Source organism: Ahaetulla prasina, chromosome 5, assembly GCF_028640845.1.
Source record: "Ahaetulla prasina isolate Xishuangbanna chromosome 5, ASM2864084v1, whole genome shotgun sequence".
NCBI lineage: Eukaryota > Metazoa > Chordata > Lepidosauria > Squamata > Colubridae > Ahaetulla > Ahaetulla prasina.
Window position 1 is genome coordinate 94,983,075 of NC_080543.1, and position 17,374 is coordinate 95,000,448.

At 35.9% G+C, this 17,374-nt stretch overlaps 1 protein-coding gene across 3 annotated transcripts in view; it reads left to right on the forward strand.

Annotated features, from left to right (window-relative positions):
- Positions 1 to 17,374, forward strand: part of ATP10A (ATPase phospholipid transporting 10A (putative)) — a 185,171-nt gene that overhangs the window by 93,793 nt on the left and 74,004 nt on the right. For all 3 annotated transcript variants that reach the window (XR_009155258.1, XM_058184469.1, XM_058184468.1), the window contains exon 2: positions 5,631 to 5,835. Coding sequence is in view for 2 of the 3 variants with exons in the window: in XM_058184469.1 (XP_058040452.1) it covers positions 5,631 to 5,835 (205 nt within the window). In the remaining variant the exon portion in view is untranslated. The remainder of the gene's footprint in view (positions 1 to 5,630; positions 5,836 to 17,374) is intronic.

Sequence of the window (17,374 nt, forward strand, 5' to 3'; positions counted from 1 at the left end):
ACGAAATCTCCAGAACCGTAAAGTCTACAAACTTGAAATTTGCTACATATGTTCCTCTTGGCTTCTAGGTCTCACTAAGAAAGGATTTTTCAAAATGGTCATCAGAGCATTAGCATTTCATATATTATGATTAACACACTCTGATACTAAGGAATTCTACTCTCCCTCCCCACCTGAAAGGAAATCTGTTCCAAATGCAAAACACAAGCAGAGAAGAGGAGTTTCACTTTCAGTTTTACTTTCACAGCAGGAAGCAGCTTTAATACAGAACACTTGAGCTAAGCCAAGGCCAAGCTCCTTCCTGTCTCCTTCTTGCTCACCCAGAAAATACTGTTTCACTTTCCAAACAGCCCTCTGATGCTAAGGAGTTCTACTCCCCCTCCCCACCTGAAAAGAAATCTGTTCCAAATGCAAAACAAAAGCAGAGGAAAGGAGTTTCACTTTCAGTTTTACTTTCACAACAGTAACCAGGGGATAGGATATGGGAGGCTTCTATGGGGAAAACCTGAGACAGAGAAGGGGTAAGATAGGGGACACTTCTGTGGGGCAAGCCTGAGGCAGAGAAGAGGATAGGATAGGAGGTGTCTATGGGGCAAGGCTGAGTGAGAGTGGGGGATAGAATGTGGAGCCTCTCTGGGGCAAGGCTAAGGCAGAGAAAAGGATAGGAGAGGACAGGCTTCTATGGGGCAAAGCTGAGGCAGAGAAGGGGATAGAATAGGGGAGGCTTCTGTGGGGCAAGGCTAAGGGAGAGAAGGGGTTAGGATAGGGGAGGCTTCTGTGGAGCAAGCCTGAGGGAGAGTAGGGGAGAGGAGAGGCCGATCATAACTACTCATTAATTTTCAAGCTGTAAGTGTTGATTTATGAAGCCCAGTCACATAGTTTCATAACGAAGCACAGGTATCCAGCTAGTATCTCTTAATAACATTACAATTTTTCCCTGTTTTTGCACAATTCTGCTATCGCACAGCATTTGTAAATCTTATTTATAGAAATCTTATCTAGCTACTTTTCCTGTTTTTGAGATTCAGCTACAGTGTCTTAAATATAGCAAATCTATTTCACAATTGTAAGGACTAAAATCATCATCATCAGATGATGATGATAATGATAGATTGAAAGCGGCAATTCCAAACATATTGAATCATATTCTCAATGTCATATACCATCCCCTTCCTTTCTTTCTTCCTTCCTTCCTTCCTTCCTTCCTTCCTTCCTTCCTTCCTTCCTTTCTCCCCTTCTCTTCCCCTTTCTCTTTTCTGTTCTGTTCTTTTCATTGAGAACAGCAGAATATACCTAAGTCTGAAATGCATGACTTCTATTTGTTATTGGGAAAAAGACTCGAAGCAATTGCTGGAACTCATTTTGTCATGCTTCATAACTGATTCATAAATAAACTATCTTCTTCCACAGAAATATGAAAAGTTAAATATATCCTGGGATTTTGCTACCTCCTCTTACTTTCCAAAAACTACTACTAACATTAGAAATTTCTTTTCTGAGACAGAAGTGACTTCTTGAATATTAGCTGTATTTTAATAAAATATGATGGTTGAGGTTAAAATGAAATTGCACAACCTAACTTCAGTGAAATTTTCCCACGGAGATTAATATTCATCCTGGCTTATAATCTATAGTATTTCAGTCACTGCAACACTTCACTTTATGTCCACGTGTTTTTCATCATGTATTTCATAGTTCAGATATGATTTAATTTATTTAATAAAGGAATGTTTAAATATATAAGAAATACAGAGCTTTTCCAAACCAAATAATATATCAGCAATGCTTCTTTATTTATTTTTTCAACCCAGTGGCTATTTGAATGCAAAAGGAATCAAAAAAGACTTTGGAATCTTTTAGAGTGGGATTGTCTGTCTGTCTATCATCCATCTATCTATCCATCCATCCATCCATCCATCTATCTATCTATCTATCTTTCTATATATATTGTTATTGTTTTGATTTGTATACCGCCCTTCTCCCGAAGGACTAGCTATCTATCTATCTATCTAATCTATCTATCAGATTTATTTGCCACCCATCTCACTGTTTAAGGTAGCTCAGAGCAGCCTTGAACCACTCAGCAAAAAAGTGAGGGAAACATTAGTTGCTTAAATGGGTGGCCTTGGATAACAGATTAAATTATGATTTGATTGCTTATTTGTACCCTATGACTATCATTTAGTGTTGTACCTTATGATTCTTGACGAACGTATCTTTTCATTTATGTACACTGAGAGCATATGCATCAAGACAAATTCCTTGTGTGTCCAATCACACTTGGCCAATAAAATTCTATTCTATTCTATTCTAAATGATTGGGGCGTGCACAAGAGCACAAGAGTGCCTACCATTCGTGTCCTATTGTTTCCTTTCATTATATCCAATTAATATAGTTAAGTCATACTCATGCTTATATATATACTTATATATTGTATAGTTATTTCATGCTTATGGTTATATATACTGTGTGACAAAATAAATAAATAAATAAATAAATAAATTGACCTAGAAACTGATATACACTGGCCATTTTGTGAGACATGTAATTTTTATCTCACAATAGAAAAATATTGTCATTCTGGATTGGCACAGCCCAGTTATTGATTTTTATTAATATTTAGTATTAAGGATCAATATTTATTTATTTATCTATTTATTTATTTGATGTTTATCCCACCTTTATTATTTTATAAGTAATTCAAGATGGTGAACATACATAATATTTCTTCTTCCTCCTAATTTTTTCCACAAGTTGAACCTTATGAGGTGATTGGGCTGAGAGTGACTGGCCCAAAGTCACCCAGCCATCTTTCATATCTAAGGTGAGACTAGAATTTACAGTCTCCTGGTTTGTAGGCCAGCATCTTAGCCACTACACCACAGTGGTTCTCTTTATTTGTTTTCAATACCAGAGTTGCTCTGTGAGACAGATGGGTGGTTTCTAAATTTGATATACAAAATAAAATAATTTCTTTATTTACTGTCAATATAATAATCAACTGCTTTGTATACTTGTTTTCAGTTACCATTTCAACAAATAAGCACTGTAATTAAAGCTATTAGAATTTTAAAAAGTGTTTCCTGCTTTGTTGAGTAAGGCAAAACAAAAACAACTCTTCTTCTTCTTTTTTTTTTTTTTACATTTATATCCCGCCCTTCTCCGAAGACTCAGGGCGGCTTACAGTGTATAAGGCAATAGTCTCATTCTATTTGTATATTTTTTACAAAGTCAACTTATTGTCCCCCCAACAATCTGGGTCCTCATTTTACCTACCTTATAAAGGATGGAAGGCTGAGTCAACCTGAGTCAAGGACTTCGTCAGCTTCCGGACCTTCGGACCTTCCGCCGCGAGCTTAAAACATATCTATTTAATTGCGCAGGACTGAGTTAGATTTTAGTTTATGGGTTTTATCTTGGGTTTTAATTTTTATATTTTTAATTAAGGCTTTTGAATAAGTTTTTTAATTGTTTTTAGAATTGTATTTATTGTATTTCTTGCTTTTAAATGCCTGTAAACCGCCCTGAGTCCTTTGGGAGATAGGGCGGTATATAAATATAAACAATAAATAAATAAATAAATAAACCTTGGGCCGGGCTTGAACCTGCAGTAATTGCAGGCTACTGTGTTCTAATAACAGGCTTCTTAACAGCCTGAGCTATCCCGGCCCCTTCTTGAGATTTAGTGGTTGTCTTTCCTATTTTATCAATAACTAAGGAGTACTGAATCACACATGTATATTTTTTTTCAGTTAATACAAAATTAAATCCACAAAATGACTGGGTTTTCAGAACTTGAAAGGCTAAAACAAATTATGATCAATGTTACACAAACACAGGTTCTGTGCTTGTGTCTTCATTTCTTTCTTCCAGTGTGATAAGTGTGACTTGCTTCCGATTGTCCTGACAGAAGACTATTTAGATTAATATAATTGTCATTACAATTCTGTATTTTCTTTCATTATTAACAATCATTTGTACATCACCTTTTATATTTGATAATGTGGGATAATATTCATGCAGGTGATGAAGTAGATTCTAATCTACAAGAATCTGGATTTTCCCCCTTTACTGTCATTCTTCCTTAATCCAACATTTCACTTTCTATTTTTTTTCCCTCCTGGAAAAAGAGGTAGGTTTCAGCAAGTTCTGACCAGTTCTAGAGAACCGGTAGTGGAAATTTTGAGTAGTTCGGAGAACCAGTAGTAAAAATTTTGACTGGCCTCGCCCCCATCTCTTCTCTGCCTCTGGAATCCCACCTGATCGGGAGGAAATGGGGATTTGGCAGTAACCTTCCCCTGGAGTGGGGTGAGAATAAAGATTTTACAGTATCCTTCCCCTGGAGTGAGGTGAGAATGGAGATTCCAGAGTATCCTTCCCATGCCACACCCACCATGCCACACCCACCAAGCCATGCCACGCCCACCATGCCACGCCCACAGAACTGGTAGTAAAAAAATTTGAACCCCACCGCTGAATATAACCTTTTTATTTATGTATGTATTTATTTATTAACAGGTTTTTTACCTCATATAGTGAATCTAAACTGCTCACAATAATCCATAAAAACAAAGATACCCTTCCTCATAGGCACTGTACCAAACAGCCTCTCAGTTCACTCCCATACTACTCCAATGGTTGGGGCATAAGGCTAAAAGGATCTCAGGTGGTAGTCTATTCCAAAAGGCTGGAGTAGCCACTAAGAAGGTATATCTCAAAGGTCCTATCTAGTGGCAACATATAAGGGAGGGAACCTGCAGCGCACCTACCCTATCTGACCCAGAGGCCAGACAGATCCCTCAAGAAAAACTGATCCTATACAGTATATAACCTGGACTTGTGCATTGTAGAGCTGTAAAAGTGATAACCAGCATTTTGAACGTACTCTTTTCTGAAAATATAATTTAATTAATGTAATTCAGTCTAATTTTGATTGTAGGAAATATGACTTCTGCAATAAAGTAGTAATGTCTGGAACACTCTACCTAATCCTGTTGTTAATCTCGCTAATCCCCATACCTTTCACCGTAAACTGTCTACCGTGGACCTTTCATGTTTCCTAAGAGGTCCCTAAGGGGGCATGCATAAGCGCAACGACGTGCCTACTGTCCCTGTCCTACTGTCCCCATTTATATGTAATTATTCTATGTGTTTATGGCTATGTTTTACCTATTTATATCCTTTTATTTGTGCCAATTTTTTTCATGTGTCCATGTCTATGTCTATACTATTGCTTGTTTCCTTTTTGATAAATAAATAAATAAATAAATAAATAAATAAATAAATAAATAAATAAATATATGGACAGCACATATCTTAAGTTTCCTTCTCATAGATGTAACCTGTATATTTTGTGCCTCTGATGTTTTGAAGGTCGTCTTCATAGTAATTGTTAAGTTTTGAGCCTAGGATAATGATAGCTGTTTCTCACAAAAACCGCTGTTGGTGAATAGTGTCTTCTAAGAACTTTATTTTTTGAATGCAAGTTTTTTGTGAACCAATAGGTGTCAGGAGATTAATTGCTGCAAACATCATGAAATACATATATTAACTTATCCTACTATTGTATTTCTTTAAAAGGATGTTCTCAGAATTGATATCATATTTTTATCCTAAACATTTCTTACAGGAACGAAAGGAAATACATCACAAGATACTGGAAAGAAGTAAAAGTTGGAGACTTCATCCAGCTTCGCTGCAATGAAATCATACCTGCAGATATACTGCTGCTTTCTTCAAGTGACCCTGATGGCTTGTGTCATATAGAAACTGCTAATCTGGATGGAGAAACCAACCTGAAACAGAGACAAGTTGTGAGAGGATTTTTGGAACTGGTAAGTTAGCATGTTTACTGTACTTTTTTAAAATTTTAAGGTAGGCAAAATGTTCATTAATCTTATTGTAAGAGAGAACTTCTGTTCATTCTGAACAATAAAAAAAATGAATGCTCCAGATTTTGATTTTCATGAAGGGTTTGATAGCTACTAATTGTGGAACCTATCAAAGTTTAAAGATTATAGCACCAATTACAATGACCAGTGCACAAAATGGCATGACTACTACATAAAAAAGACTCCTTTGAATTCAATTTAGAAGTTACCGCTAATGCAGAAGGCATGGGGAGTTTAATGAAGAAACAGGGTGCTGTCAAAACATTATATCTATTTTATTTATCTATCAACTTTACATGGTCTCCCATTTAACCAATGGGATTCTGAGTGGTATTGTAAATGAGCCATTGGGCCAAAATAGGTGGGCCTGTCTTAATAGCACTTTACAATGCTTTACATCCCTCTCTAAGTGGTGTACAGAGTCAGCATACTGTCCCCAACAATCTGGCTCCTCATTTTATTCGCCTCTGAAGGATGAAAGGCTGAGTCAACTTCGAGCCTGGTGAGATTTGAACTGCCAAATTGCAGTCAGCAGAAGTAGCCTGCAATACTGTACTCTAACCACTGAGCTTAATACATAAGGACCCATATAGTTTGGACCTTGGATATTTCATGGAGTGCCTTGTGCCTTACACTTATCTTGCATGAGGAGAATGAAGGTCTGTGTATATATTTAACATATATTTGTTACAGGACATCCAAGAGATGGAGGCTGAAATATGGGCATCTCAATCATACCGTTCAATGAATCAGCTGAGTTTTCAATCTGAACACAGTTGTTCCCTAAACCTCAAACTAAAATCAGTAGGACTGTACCTTCCTCATTTTAAGATGTTAACATCTGATGTTTTGGATGGCTTTATTTATCCTATTTATATAGTTATCCATCCCACAGAATGTGACTCTGGGCAGTGTACAATAAAAATGTTTCTTTTCATTTTATTCAGTTTCTATAGCTGCCCATCTCAAATAAGTGACTCTGGCTAGTGAACGATCATAAAATCAATTAAACCCAAGTACAACATCAAATAAAAATGTTATTTGTTTTCTTGTAACTTTCCAATTTTGGAGTGCATTATTGGTTTATTTATTTATATTTATATATATGTGTGTGTGTGTGTGTGTGTGTGTGTGTGTGTGTGGTGGAAGTGTCTTGGCGGCGTTTGACGAAATCTCATTTCGCCGAAACGCCGCCAAGACACTTCCAATTTACGGAGAAAACCCGAATAACTAAAGACCTACATACAAACACCCAAAACCTCAGAAAACAAATATATATATATATATATATATATATATATATATATATACATACATACATATGTGTGTGTGTGTGTGTGTGTGTGTGTGTGTGTATATATATATATATATATATATATATATATATATATATATATATATATATATATATATATATATATATATATATATATATATATATATATGTATATATATATATATATATATATATATGCCTGCAGTTTTGAGATTATGTTTATTAACAAACAACCTTAAAATGGCAATAAGCAAAGAAATCAATGCACACACATGTAGTGAAAATATGCTGCAGATAAGCTGGGGAACTTTTTTTGTCTATTTGGAGCAACATTCCCCTGGAAATAATATTTGAGACTGCATGCTATTTGGGGAATGTGAGGCAAGCAATGGGTGCAGTCTGAATCTTTCCTTCTTCTTATGACACCATCTGTTTTCTTTTCTAAAATTTCTTCTCTTTCACTTGCATGCAGAAAGCTTTTTAAAAATCAGACCAGGGACCAGATGGAGACTTAGCTTTGATCATTCACTCAACCCAGGGCAGGAGGAATAAAACGGTTATCACAAAACTTTACTCCTATTAAAATGATTGAAGAATTCTCACATCTCTTCCACAAGAGATGGCAAAGGGCGGAAACTTGCATTTCAGGCATGAAATTTAATAAAGTGTTTCCTTTCTAAATCTGTTATCTGTCAGTCATTAGTGTTGCAACATAATACTAACATAATCCTATGGAGAGCTACTTTGTTTCTATTTATTCAGAACAAAATCTCAGTAAATGGGATTACTCCCAAGAAATCTACATTGGATGGCAGTCTTAATTTTTCCTTTAAATTGGTATATCTTTGTATAATTGCAACATTCTTTTCTGTTTAAACAGAAACAGGAGATGCCTATTTGCTGTTATGCAAGAGTAGTCAGCTGTAACCCACTAGAATGGTTGAACTTTGACTCCCGTTAAGCTTGATGACTGCCATGCTATCCGGCCTTGATGGGAACTGGAGGCACACAGGGGATTACAAATTTTCTCTGCTTATAGCCATGTTTACTAGTTTCTCCACTTTGTGGATATTTCTCCACTTTAGCAGTTATATATGGATATATATATGGACTTCCCAGAATTCCCCAACCAACCACTGCCTTATAGGAACTCATTCCAGATTGCAAACAAGCATGTTCCCTGAGAGGAAAGACTAGATGTAGTAAGCATCTCCTCTAAATATGAAAATTTTGGAAATCACAGGATCATTTATTTAATGAATTAGTTTTTCATAGCAATTATCTTCTCTTATGGTCTATGGTTTGGGAGTTACTGCATTAAACAAATGAATCCTAAATTAGTATTCAAGTTCTATCAATATCTTCCACAGTAAACAAGCAAAATGTGTAGCATGCAAGAAGCAGTTGTCATTCATGTCCCTTGAATGTTTAATGTGCATGATATCAAAGTATTTTGAAATGGAGATTCAGAAAATCTAGTATCAAGATCCAAGGTAAAATGTAATAGTTACAAAATACGAAAAGCCATATTCTGGCCCCAAATATATTTTTTTTTTATTTATTTATTTGTCAATCATATAAAAGATAACAGGTAAAAGTATAAACATAATTTAGATACATGAAAAGAGTAAGTAAAAAAGGGATATTAGGACAGGGATGGTAGGCACGCCTTCCAGTGCATTCCAGGCATTGACCACTCTGTTGCTGAAGTCATATTTTCTGCAATCAAGTTTGGAGCAGTTTACCTTGAGTTTGTATCTATTATTTGCTCGTGTATTGTTGTGGTTGAAGCTGAAGTAGTCCTTGACGGGTAGGACATTGTGGTAGATAATTTAATGTACTATGCTTAGGTCAGATTGAAGTCTGCGTAGTTCTAAATTGTCTAAGCCCAAAATTTGGAGTCTGGTGGCACAAAGTATTTTATTGCGAGCAGAAGAGTGGAGGACCCTACTTGTGAAATATCTCTGGACTCTCTTATATTTATGTCCAATATGAAGCCTTAATATTTATTATCTGATCATGAAACACTTTAGCTTGTGATAATACTTTTTAAATGAAAATCTAAACTACAAAATGATAACTTTGCTAATTTTTCTTAGTATGAGGATTTTTGTTACTTTAAAATAAATGATCTGTTAAAATTAATGCGTCATTAAAATCAGTATGGAAAAACTGAGGAAGGAAAATTATTCCTTTCTTGTGGCTTGTAACCATATGGCGCCGGTTGTTAAACAGAGTTATAGTCTGTGAAGAAAACAAAAGGAACTCTGTAATAAAACTCTCGATTTAGAGCAAGCATGCTTATAATACTTCATATGACCTATCACAAGTCATGAAAACCTAGACATTTGATTGAAACAGATTTTGAGAAGGTCTCATCAGAAAATGTTATTCATCTACCAAAACATACATGGAACCCCTAATAATACAGCTAATCTTTTTTAAATTCTTTTTTTAAATGTAGTCTTGGATTGTACTTTGGGATAAATTACCTTTAAAGGTTTGACATTAATAAATAATATGCATATGTGGCCATGGAGAAATAATTAATTCATCATTTAAAAGCAACTAAATATTCTCTTACCACATATAGTCATCAGTAAAAGAGTAACCAAGAGCTATTCAAAAGTTACTGAACAAACATCGATTAAGAAAAATTACTGGAAATAAAAACCCATCATTTATTCTCTATAACTTACATGTAGTATAAATGTAGTATAAAAATTGAATTCTAGTGAGGAAAGAAATCTAATTTACCATAATGCATTTTCTTTGGAAAAGAATGTACTGAAAAGCAGCTTTTTATTTTCTTTCCAGTGAAATATGTATTGGATTCTCATATTCCAAACTATGGTTTATTTAACCATAATTTGCTAAATTAGCTGCAGTAATCTGATTTATACATTAGATTAAGACATTTCGTATCACTTTTTTTTGGCTGTCCAGGGTCACTTTCATGTGAGATGGTCAGCTATATAAACATGATAATTAATTAATTAATATTAGTTTATGAACAGTAAGCAGCATGGTGGCCTGTTGGTGAAAATACTTGGCTGCCATTCGAAAGTCCTAGGTAGCAGCAGATGTTTCTCTACTAGGGAGCAAAGAAAAAAAATATGTTGAGAACTCTGCATGGCACCAGGAAGGGCATCCAGCCAGTAAATATTCAACTCCATCCAGGTTTTTTTTTATTTTATTTTTTATTTGAATTTATATCCCGCCCTTCTCCGAAGATTCAGGGCGGCTTACACTGTGTTAAGCAATAGTCTTCATCCATTTGAATATTATATACAAAGTCAATTTTTATTGCCCCCAACAATCTGGGTCCTCATTTTACCTACCTTATAAAGGATGGAAGGCTGAGTCAATCCTGGGCCTGGTGGGACTTGAACTTGCAGTAATTGCAAGCAGCTGTGCTAATAACAGACTGCATTAGTCTGTTGAGCCACCAGAGGCCCCTGGTTGCCAAACTCTACCCCAAATTAAGGGATTACATATTCGTAAAAAGGGAATTTTATTGGTTTATGAAGAGAAATGGCTGAGCTCACTAAAACAAACCAAATAAGCCACATTATCACTTCCAATAGGCCAATATATGTTTGCTAGGTTCATTTTTGTTTTTAAATTGTCATGTCATGGGACAATCTGAAACTAACACTGATGTCATGTGGCTGAATACATCACTTTTTTTGTTTGTTGTTCTTGTTCATTTTCTTTTTCTAAAAATGTCATGAATTCCAAATCCAGTTGTTCTCTGAATTTAAGCATTTATTCATTCTTTTTGCAATTTCCCAAGCCCTTTCTGAAAATTGATGATAAAATACCTGTGTGATAGCCTGCATTCAGCTATGGCTTCCTGTGTTCAAATATCCACATAGATACCCCACACACATGTGCTTTAGTGAACAGATAAGTAAAATGTGGGGCTAGAACAGATAGCTTAGTTCCCATCATAGAGGCTATTAGACCCTATTAAGAATCAATCAGAATAGGAATCTTGGCAAAACAAGAGAGACCTCTGGGAAGAAAAACTGGAGGGAGAACTTGGACACAATGGTTGGCACAATGAAAGATAGTTTTACACTGCTGAAAAGGCATTGTTTTGGTAAACAGTAACATTAGCTGGTAATTCTAAACTGGATTTAGCAGTGTTATATTGCAGTATGTTTCTTGTGAGCAAATCTGAAGAAAACAGCTGAAGAGAAGTGTTGGGTGAAATCGAGAAGACGATTTGCTGAAGAACTGAAAAAGCTGGGAAAGAATCTTGCACCAGTCTGAGAGAAAAAGGTGGTACAGTAAAGATATAGTTAATCCTTATCTCTAAAACAGGATGTAATTAGAGAGTAGTAGAGGGATTAGAAATAGCCAGGTGCATATAATTTGAGCAACAATAGAGTTTGCAAAGCTATATGTTCTTAGAGCAGGGGTCGGCAACCTTAAACTCTCAAAGAGCCACAAAAGTCCTAACTGGAAGCCCCCTGTTCAATTCTGGAGCCAGCCAGAAGTTCAATTACCCCACCATAGAATCTCCTCCTAGGTAGTGTCTTTTTCCTCTGCCAACCGGAAGTCCGGTTCCCACACCATAGAGTCTCCTCCTAGCACAGCATCTGGTTCCCCCACCATAGAGACCAGCAGTCTGGTTCCCCCACCATAGAGTCTCCTCCTAGCATGGTGTCCTTTTTCCTCTACCTGTCCTAACTGAAAGCCCTATCAATTATGGAGCCGACCAGCAACAGAGAGACTCAGCAGAGGGATGAAAGAACCACATGCGGTTCCAGAGCCACAGGTTGCTGACCTCTGTCTTAGAGCAACATGAGGCTATATGTAGATAAAATTCTTTTTGCAAGATTATTTTAAAAATCAAGGGGCAGCATTCAGGAGGAAAAGAAGTGTAAATGGTGTCATTCAACAGCTCCTATGAACCACAAGAAAAGTACATACTGTCAATCTGTACAAAATGGGCTTAGATCACACATGAAAAATAAAAATAAAAACTTCCAAACAATCAGAAATCCTTCTCCATATATTTGATATAGCTTTATTCACATTGGATACTTCCCTTTGCACTGTGTCCCTTGTCAATAACACTAATTGGCTGTGGTTTTTTTAAAAAATAGACCTTTTTAATAAATAATTTTCTTTCCCTACAAATATCTCCTGGCTTCGTCTTTATATCTGTTCAAAAAAAAATATTAAAGAAAACATCTGTAACCTCTCCTTTTCTATATATTTATATTTCATGTTTTTGTTAGGTTAATTATTATGTTCTTTGGCTGTTTTTTCTTTTAATTTTCTCTGAACTTGTGCAGAGTTTTTTCCTTTTCCAACTCCTCCTCTTTTTGTGATATGTTTTTGAATCTGGATTTTTTTAAATGTTCAGGGTTTACTGAGCACTTTTAGAAATAAGGTCAATCATAATAAATGTCTTGAAACTGATTCAGAGGAGACATAAAACAAAATACCACCAAATAATGCCAAAGAAGGATCCAATACTTTTAATAAAAGAAATACAAGGTGGTAGGATATCTTGTACATGCTAACCATGATGTCAGCCTACTCTTGGCATCATTAATTGCCCTCAGTTGTTGAACTTCAAAGCTGCATGTTTCCATCATTGCTATATGATGTCTTCCAATATAGATACTGAGTTCCTTTTCACTTTGGAATCAGTGTTGCTTGCTTCTTGATAAAAATAATTTCAGCTGTGGTGTAAATTACAGTCTGCAATCAAACAGATATTCAGATCTTTCAGCCGGTTGCTTTAACTTAGCCTTTACATGATCATTTGTAATATGTACTTTATATAATAATATCACTTTGAATTAAAAGGCTATTTAAGAATTGTTGGAATAATGCCATTCCATTTGTTTGAAAGTATAACGAAAGACTCACCCAAGTTTTTTCCTGAAAGATTTTCACATAGACCTGGGTGACAGACATCTTTCTAAGAGGCATGGTGAACCACTGTTATCAATGAGGGTCAAGTAACAAAACACGAATGGAAACATTGTGATGCAAACTCCAGCCCTTATCTTCTTACCGTGCCACATTATGAGACATGTACAAAAGGGAGGAACTTGTCATAGCAAGAGTTTTGTTGAAACAAAGATTCTTCATTTTTCACCAAGAGCCAATCAGAATAAAAAACCATAACAATTTTTTGGTGAAAAAAAGTCTTATGTAAATAAAGTGTTCCTTAAAAATGAAGCCATTTTAGTTTGGGGTCTGCCTTGATTTTGTTGATTAATTTATAGACTCTGAGATACTGAATTGCTGAAATTTCAATATAGTTTCTTTGTCAGAAACATACTTGATTTTTACAGTAATTCCTTCTCAATCCCAGAGCATTTTGAAGGATTTTTGATGGGCAGTTGAGTTTACCTTTCATAACAGATCAAAAATTCTATGCAAGAGAAAAGTGAATAGAAAGGAAAGATTTAATTACCCCTGTGATGTCAAGTAGCATTTCTTACTATGCATTTTCACCAGGTAGCATTTGGAAAAAAAATCATTTCATGAGGACAAAAATCACTTCTTGATAGTTTTTAAACTTATTTTATAAATACGAGGAACATTTTTTAAAAAATAAGCCAAATAAATAACTATGCATTATTACAGGTAGTCTTCAACTTAAGATCACAATTGAACCCAAAATTTACCATATGTTGCTAAGTAAAACAGTTGTTAATGAGTTTCACCCCATTTTCTAGTCATAGTTGTTAAGTGAATCACTGCACTTGTTGTTGACTTAACATTGTTAAATGAATCAGATTTCCCCATTGACTTTGCTTGCCAATGTTAAATTTAAGAGTTGTAAACTTAATCTTGCATAGCTTCTTCTCCAGAAACACTACACTACTAACCAGAGCATATAAAACATTTGCTAGACCAATTCTTGAATACAGCTCGCCTGTCTGGAACCCATACCGCATTTCAGACATTAATACACTTGAGCGTGTCCAGAAATATTTTACAAGAAGAGTTCTCCACTCCTCTGATTACAACAAAATACCTTATGCCACCAGACTTGAAATCCTGGGTTTAGAAAATTTAGAACTCCTCCGCCTTCGATATGACCTGAGTTTAACTCATAGAATCATCTGTTACAATGTCCTTCCTGTTGAAGACTACTTCAGCTTCAATCACAACAATACACGAGCACACAATAGATTTAAGCTTAATGTGAACCGCTCCAATCTTGATTGCAGAAAATATGACTTCAGTAACAGAGTTGTTAATGCCTGGAATGCACTATCAGACTCTGTGGTCTCTTCCCAAAATACCAAAAGCTTTAACCAAAAACTATCTACTATTGTCCTCACCCCATTCCTAAGAGGTCTTTAAGGGGTGTGCATAAGAGCACCAACATGCCTACCGTTCCTGTCCTAACATTCCCTTGATTGTATCCAATTTCGTATAGTTATTACATACTTATGCTTATATATATGCTTATATATCATATAGTTATTTCATGCTTATGCTTATATATACTGTTGTGACAAATAAATAAAAAAAAATAAAAAATAAAAAATAAGGTCACAAAAGGTGATCACATGATCCCACATTGCAACCATTATAAACATAAACCAGTTGCCAAGCATTTGAGTTTGATCGTGGGATCATGGGGATGCTACAATGGTCATGTGAAAAATTGTCATAAGTCACTTTTTTCAGTGCCGTTGTAACTTTGAATGGTCACTAAACAAATGGTTGTAATTTGAGCACTACGTATACTGCTTCTGTGTTTAGTGGAGGAGATAGAATATAGCCCTAATGAGACAACAGAGCGAAATGAACACTTTTAATGAACAGAGAAATATTTTTGAAAGCGACCTTCACTAGACAGATTCTGACAAAGTCTGAAAGAGACTTTGATCAGACTATTAGTTTTTTATGTCTTTGAGCCCTGAGGTGTGGTCATTGATAGATTTACAAGGGGGATCTGCTTGTACTACTAAACTGATAGACATTCTTTCTAGTCTCTTTAGGCAAACATACCTGTGTTTTATGCTATGTGATAAGAAATCATGGGTATGGGTATGGACTCCCCTCTCCAGGAACAAAGGTGTCAGGTGTTGCCACATATGATAGGTGATAGATGTGTCAGATGTTTAGGTGTGGCCTCTGTGTACAATGCTTCTGTCCTGCTGCTGAAATGCTTCTGTGTGGCTTTGGAAGTATGTGTGTTTTGGGCAGTATAGGGCATGCCTCAGGTTCTGATCTGGGTCATGTGAGGGCTGGGTTGGAAAGAATAATATGGGTTGAATTGGAAAAAATTCTCTTGGGGTGGAAGGAATAACAAGACAGAGAAAGCATGCAGATCATGGCTTTAGCATTTTTTTGCAAGCCCTCAATAACAGCTCCACTCTAGATTGTGTCACCAGAAGGGAAGGGGGTTAAAGAAGACGACCTGTAAATTTGCAGGGCTTCCTTCTTCCTATATCCTCTATTTGCCTAATAAGATTTAACAAGGTAGAATCACTATATGTCTCCTCAATTAGAAACTGTCAATTTAGGAGCCTTTTCAATCCGTCTTTCCTTCCCCCAGAATAAATCTCTGCCTGATGTGCAATTGCCCTCTTTCCTTTTCACTTTTAGAAAGTTGGTGAGAACCTGGTTATGCCATTAATCCAGGGAAGCTGGATTGCTGTTACTGCCTCTTGGCTGGGAGGTTGGATTTCTTTTTATTACTATTAATGTGTTTGGTCAGAACTCTATGTTCCACAGCATTAGTTCTAGGCACGGTTCTTAACTGATTGTATGATGTTATTCCCAGTTACATATTACACATTGCTGTGTTGTACAATGGTCAGAGTTGGGGATTGAAGCAACCTAGAAACCTTGTTAGTATGTACATAATACATTCATGTATTATGTGGAGCAGATATAAGCATTCTAAACTACCATTCCCAAAGGAATTTGGATTGAAGATTTCTTTTCCTGGAATGTTTTTTCTGCTTTTTATGATCTTCAGGTTTTTTTTTTCCTAATTTCTTTCTCCTCCATACCAAATTTGATCTAGCTTGGCTTGGGATAATTGTTTTGCTGACAGGCAGATGGATTTTTTTTTTTTGTTTACATTTATACCCCGCCCTTCTCCGAAGACTCAGGGTGGCTTACAATGTATAAGGCAATAGTCTCATTCTATTTGTATATTTTTTTTTTACAAAGTCAACTTATTGCCCCCCCAACAATCTGGGTCCTCATTTTACCTACCTTATAAAGGGTGGAAGGCTGAGTCAACCTTGGGCCGGGCTCGAACCTGCAGTAATTGCAGGCTTTGTGTTCTAATTACAGGCTTCTCTATTGCCTGAGCTATCCCAGCCCAGCTACTTGATGGACCAAGTAGTCCTAAATTTGCTACATGATCTCTTTCCAGCATACTTTTGGCTGGAAAGAATGAGAAAGATTCTAGTATGTGCAGTTTAGAGAAATCGCACCAAATCACACCAAAACAACACTGAGTTGTGGTTGGTGGAAGTATTGATCTTAACTGATGCAGTTGAAACCAATTCTTATCCAAATAAACACTGTATTGCCTGTGTCAGACATTATCTATACATGGAACAAAGAAGTCTTGAATACATGTTAGGCACTGGAGAAAGCCCATTTCTCTGTACTATTGGGTGTTAAATATTTAGCTTTCATCAAGGAATAAGTAGGACTAATATGAGCTGCCATGTTGGACATAATATTATATAAGCAAAATGTAGCCCTTGTATGATTTTGTCAAGGACAGACCAGATAATTATGAGTCTCTAGCATAATTCATTTTACAAATTGTTATGTATTTGAACTTTAAGAGGGAAGTTTGGGCGGGAACTAGCACGTTGCTGATTGGCTGATGCCTCAGCCAAAATAGTATTTAAAGAGGGGTTTTTGCTATTGGTCTTTTGCTGGGTCACAATAAACTAAAGAGCTGTTGTCACTTGTGTGGTCTCCTGCCTCGTCATTGCCCAAACTTAACACAAATTATACTCCATTTTTTAGAAGCCTTTTCCCAAGACAATGGTTGCATTTAAAATTTAAATGTGGTGTCAAGAAAATTCAAATATTACAAGTATAGCAGCTAAAAAAAATAATTTGATCATTATCTAAGTTTAGTGTTGCTTGTTTTGTGAGAGAGAAAGAAATATGTTTACACCACATTGTACCTAGGAGTTCAGAGCATCATCTATCTACAAGTAGTCCTCAACTTATGACCAC